We start from the raw sequence: 6,000 nt of genomic DNA on the forward strand, positions 1-6,000 counted from the left end.
TGAGAGCCTTGCTAGTAGCTGACTATGTTGCATGGATTTGCAAGGAGTCCTGAGAACTGAGAAACTGAATATGCAAACCTGTAGTTTTGTATAACAGATGGGTGACCTTGAGACAATCATAAAACCATCTTTTGCCTCAGCATCCCCCTTTGTTTATTGGAGATAACACCAAATACTTACAGTAAAAGGAATATGAGTTATCTAGCACTGCAGATCTAGGAGTCTGTACAATGGGAAGACATCCCCTGTACCATAACTGATTTCTTACCCTTGTAATCTACCAGCATCCCTAATAAGTATGAGTTTTTAAGCTACAACTGGTTGTAAGAGATGTTGAAGTTTACTAAGTTGGCTCAATGTATGAAGTGTAAATGCATGATCCACTTGAATTTGTGTACATTTTACATGAGCATGTTTTTCAGTTTAGGCTACTGCAGTTATGGATCAATCAGAGGTTTCCATTTATATCTTACAATTGGGAGTGATTTTAAATGTATACCACATGCTTGCCAAAACCTGATCCTAAACCTAAGATCTAGACAACCTCAATGCAAGAAGTTCATAATCCTTTCTCTAGTTCAGCCTCCTCTTCCAAAGCTGGAGAGTGTTTGAACCTGGAGTTTCATTTTGAACCTTACTATAAAAATACAAGTTGTAAAATATATGCATCTGCACCTATGTTCAGATCCTGAATACCAGAACGCTGAGTTCTGGGGTCTTTATGAAAAGAAAATGTGTATGCGTGTGTAGTGTATAAATGCACACAAACATGTATTTTTGGGCATAGGCTAAGATAATAGAGTTTTTTAAGATTTGGATTCTTTGGGGTTTTATGTGCAATTCTGAACTTTTAAAGGCAAGATTTTTGCCTCTTATTCACAGCATAAACCTTATTGGAATTAAATATTTTATATCTTTTATAGAAATGCTCTTAATTAGAACAGGTGGCAAACAAGCATGTAACCTGCATGTTCTAACATGTAACTAGGAAATAACCAACTGCATACAAGGGACCAGGTTGGATGATAAATTAATTTTACTCCTTCTAAAAGATTACATTCACCACTGGTCTGAAGAGCCACAATGCCATGGAAGTCGCTTGAGTTAATATTCTTTTGTTTATAACTAAAGAACGAATGTATTCAGGGTACATAATCTGACATGGCCTCTTGTTTTCTCTATCCCCGATGATACAAGGGTTGACATAATGTCATAGTCATCCTCCTGGATTAAATATCCTGAACAGCCTGAAAAACAGCTGTTAAAACTAAACATTCTGAGCAAAAAGTATGAGGAACTTTTCATCACCAAAGCCTTTTAACAGTATTATGCATGTCTTTTTTTTTTTTTTCTTCCCTAGTTGCATTGGCATTATTCTACTGAAACCATAGACTGGTTTTACCCTGTGCACTTCTAAGCTATGTGTTTTACCAGATGGAGCATGTCCAGGAAATGAACTTCCCCAGCACAGAGGGGAAGTGCTTGGGACCGGGGCTCTGTGGTATTCTCCCCCTCCCCTGACCCCTGACTTACTAACCTGTCTGAAGCTCTGTTAGCTTAGAGTTTAGATTTATAGGACCTCATGCAAGATACAGCCTGGCATGATTTCTGTGGGAAGCCAGGTGACAGTTATATCAGCTGACTTCTGGGATTGAGAGAAACTGCTGCTTGTCACTTGGCTTCATGTTGAAACCATAAATTGCATGCAGTTTCAACACGAAAACTGGGTTTCAGCTTATACAAACCGTATTCAAGTGAGTTGAGCATGTTGAAAACAATTAAAGGAATCTAAAGTAAAACTTGCCATGTAAAATGGGGTGTCTCTGAATTGCCTCCCTTCCCCCCCCCCCCCCCAAAATGTTTACTTGGCATTGCTCCCTGGTTCCCATCCCACAAGCCTCAGCTGATGAGTTTCCCCTGAGAGAGAGATTTCATGTTTGAGCTGTTGCAGTGGAGGTCCCACAGGGACGTTCCAGTGCCAGCACAAGAGCATTTAAAAAAACAACCAGCGAGTTGATGTTCTGTTGTTAATCGTAATTTTCTCTCTCGGGATGAAACCTGCTTCACTCCCTTTGTTATACACTTGTATCCTAAAGGCACCAGCAAGCATTGAGCACATGTAGGCAGGTCTTACAAAAAAAAACCTGATTGCAAACAGCAGGTTGGCTTCTGTATATATAGGTCTGATTCAGACTGCTTTTCATTCTGTTAAAGAGAGCTGGGGAGCATATTCATTTACTTCTGAAACATTCCCCCCACTTCTCCCTTCAACTCATGCCCCAGATGAGTCAGTCAGGTCATAGGATTAGTACAGCCTCACTTTCATATGGATGTTGCAGAGGAACTGGCTAATGTTCAGAAATCAGTCACTTGCCATTTGAAACATTAAGATGATTTGTTGGATCCATTAATCAGCCATTAGTTTTCCGATATTACGTGCTTTGACAAGTCAGAACACGCTTGCAGGGATATCCACCCAGCCTTCAGGAATCTATCACAAAATGAAAAAAGATTAAGTGTGTGACCACACACATGCATATACACACATACCCCTACAAGCACCTTGGATGAGTTTGTTACACAAGTAGAAACCTACACAATATTAAGATTATGAAAGTGCATTTGAGTATAGTGTTCAGAGTGTATTGGGGAGTACAAATGCTGCCACAAACAGTACTTCAGAGTGTCACCAGCAGGGAATGAGTTTGTCATTGAAATCATTTCCCCCTCTTCTAATTTGTTTTATTTACAATGAGTATTTATTTGGATCCAATGATTAAATCAACTCACAGTTTATTCATACTATTTAATTTTGCCAAGTATTTTTTTCATACAAATTGGTGTCCCAGGCTGTTTTGCAAAGTTAATGTGATTGTGGAGTTGAATAATACATGATGGAACCAGAGGGGAGAAATGACATGAAGCAGAGCTTGTTCTTGCCACCTGAGATTTTAAATGAGGAGGATATTAGAAAAGGCTGAGAGACAGAGCAGATCTTACAGGTGGAAGGACCTTCAGAAAGGAAGGCTCTTGGTGTGTGCACAGATAGATAGCAAGGCCTGTGCTAAAAGAAGGGAGGAGTGTGGAGAGACTGCAACAGGCTAGGGTTATCTCTGTGTGCTGATTTCTTTATTGTTTTGAGTATGCAGAAGGGTGCTAGGTGCTTCACAGGAATGCATGAAGATACTATCTACCCCAAGGAACTTCAGCTTGCAACCTCTTGCTGCAGATTGCAGGAAGGCAGGGACGTATATAGAGAAAAGAGAGAGGCAGTGCATCCCGGTGGGTAGGACACTGGACTAGCACTTTGGGACACACAGTACTAGTCCAACTGGCAACATTGACTTGTGGCCTTGGGCAAGTTGCATCTCATCTCTTCGCTTCTGTTTGTCTTGTCTCTCTAGAGCAGAGCAGGGAACTTCTCATCCTGTGTGCCTGTACAGCAGCCACGCACTATGGAGATGTAATCTCAGTTCCAGCCTCCACAGGCTACCATATAACAAATAATGATGGCAAGTGCCAATCTTTGTGTTAAGAACCTAATGCCAGGCTGGGTCAAGGTGCTCTTGCCCTCCATGATCATGTGAGGGCTGACGTGTGCACAGTGGATCTCATGCTGTTATCAAAGCCTGCTGTCAGTTATAGTAAGTGGCTTTGGCTTGCCTCTGAGGACAAAAGTTCCCAGCCACATTCCAGTGAGAAGCTATATTGGGAATACTGAGCCCATTCTCCTGTGAGTCTAAACATGCTTATTATGGTTGACTCTAAGTATTCTAATATAGTACTGGGTTATAATGATGAGCTAATTTGGAAGCATTTGAAACATCTCTGCTTGCAGACAGGTAGGTAGATTACCCTCTGAGATGACTCCCCTTCTTTTTCTATTAGATTAACATTTGAGCCAAAGAGGCTGGAGCCTCTGGTTTTTCTCACTGTCGGAGCATGGGTCTAATTCGCATCTCAGTTCCACCCAATTGAGAAGGGACAAGAACATATTTCATGTTAAAATGAAAACCGAAGAAGGTCAAAGCAAATTAATGGGGAGGGAGAAGTCTCTGAATTTAATCCTTCTTTGATAATGCTCTGGGCAGAACATTAAACTGTACTTAATGCTGGAGACACGAGACTAATATTGCATGATGGAGGTTTTATAATGGTTAGTCGGCACTTCTTGGTGTCCTTGAGTATGCCATGTGATGTCTCCTGAAATTGCTACAAATAAGAACCCTAAAACATTAGTTTCAGGCCAGTCTGGCAGATCGTTGGCAGCTCATTTCACTGTCTCACTGAGTTCACTTCACCCAAATTCTCCAGGGGCCACCTTATGCTCCCATTTAGATGCCAAAGCTCCCATGGATTGCAAAAGAAGCAAATATTAGGGTCACTGTGCAAGCAGAATGCTGAATTCCAGATGTTGATTGAGGGGGCTCTTTCCTTTTATCATGAGTGACTTTCCTCTAACCCCATTCTTCAGGATGATGTTTGGAGCAGCACTAAGTCTAATGGAAATGGACCCCAGCTATCCTCAGCCACATAGCATGCTGTCAAACACCTGGATTCATTGGCAGTCAATATAGCCAGGCCTTAAAGTGTTGGCTACAAATGTCCAACTCAGGATCCTTAAAATTCTGGTTTATCAGAAGGATTGAAGCACTGTAATGAAGTTAAATCATAAACCATGGGGCTGGTGCACACACGCACGCACGCTACAAGAGTCAGGTATACCTATCCCACAGGCGTTGGAGTCTGCCGTCGATGGCCAGCCAAGGCTTCTTCCAGCGTGGTGTTATCCTCCAGAAGGGGGTCGCTGGCTGGTCCTTCTGGCTGGACAGGTCGGGTGCTGGTCAAGTTGGAGATTAAGAGGGCGCCACTGAGGGTCACTTTTCACTGCTTTTTATCTGTCCTTGGCAGACTTTGGTGACTCCCCAGTTTTCAGGTTTGCCCAATCCAGGGGTCATTGACCCTCGTGGGACTTCCCCCCTCGGTGGCTACTGGACGGCATCTGTCAGCCCCAGGGGTCGTCCGCATGTACGTGCAGGTTTGGGAGTCTGTTGACGAATTTTGAATAGGGCTCTGGGAGCGGTCGATCTGGAGATATTCAGCCCAAAAGTTGGTCCCCAGCATTAATTAACTCAGACCAGGGCTTCAAGCCCTTGAACAGTGAAGTTTAGAGAATTCCCAGTTGCTATATTGTCTTCTATTGATTTCTTCAGTTGGTTGATCTGCGGTTTTCCTAGGTGTTAATTGCTGCCTGCAATTACACATTCAATCACTGATTCCCTAGCTCTTTCAGGGGTCCGCCTGATACAGGGAAGGGCAGTTTGATTCCTGCCCTTGTTAACATTGTTACAATGTATAACTTACTTCTGAAACTAAACACATTTAGTTGAAAGGTGAGGAGTATAAAATATAAGCTACAAAAGTAATGCCATGGCACACAAATAGATAAAAATACCAAAATACACAGGGAGATACAAAATGCGCGCACACAAATTTTAAAACACAATTCCTTATCTTAAAGTGAAAGAAAGAGGAAGGAAGAAAAGGCAGAAGAGGAAAAACACATCCAAAGAGGGGAGAGTAAATGCAGGCAAGAGGAAAAGGGGGCTTTCTGCTACAGAAGCAGCATGTCCATGCAGAGCCTCATGTTTGTTTAATCTCTTCTCAGTGATTCAGGGTCATGGAAGGTAGGAAAAGCATGGAGAAATGGGTAAAGCCTTGAAGGCTCCCAAATTCAATGGGTTCTTAATATAAATATTTCACTTGCAAACAGATAACTGCAGGGCAAAGCAGAGAGAAGATATGGAGGTACTAGCCCTTCACTCCTTACCCTCAGACAGAAGTTGGTCAGAGGCTCAGGTCAGCATATGACATATGAAATGTTTTGATTCCAGGGCCCGTGGAGGGCTGATGCTCTAGTCTGAACTGACAGCACGCTCCATTCTCAGACAGGTCCCATGCTGAATTAACCCTTCATTAGAAAGAAATGACTGCAGGATT

The 6,000-nt window shown here is 42.4% G+C and overlaps 1 protein-coding gene across 10 annotated transcripts in view; it reads left to right on the top strand.

Annotated features, from left to right (window-relative positions):
• TESC (tescalcin) overlaps positions 1–6,000 on the top strand; it is a 31,204-nt gene that overhangs the window by 687 nt on the left and 24,517 nt on the right. For 2 of the 10 annotated variants that reach the window (XM_025192861.1, XM_025192864.1), the window contains exon 1: positions 3,719–3,842. The exons of 5 other annotated variants lie outside the window; for them this stretch is intronic. In XM_025192861.1, coding sequence (XP_025048646.1) covers positions 3,746–3,842 — 97 coding nt within the window. In that variant the 5' untranslated portion in view covers positions 3,719–3,745. Of the gene's footprint in view, positions 1–3,708; positions 3,843–6,000 lie in introns of those variants that run through there. 3 more of the 10 variants (XM_025192875.1, XM_025192911.1, XM_025192890.1) reach the window with 3 other exon arrangements.

Source organism: Alligator sinensis, unplaced genomic scaffold (genome assembly GCF_000455745.1).
Source record: "Alligator sinensis unplaced genomic scaffold, ASM45574v1 scaffold216_1, whole genome shotgun sequence".
NCBI lineage: Eukaryota > Metazoa > Chordata > Crocodylia > Alligatoridae > Alligator > Alligator sinensis.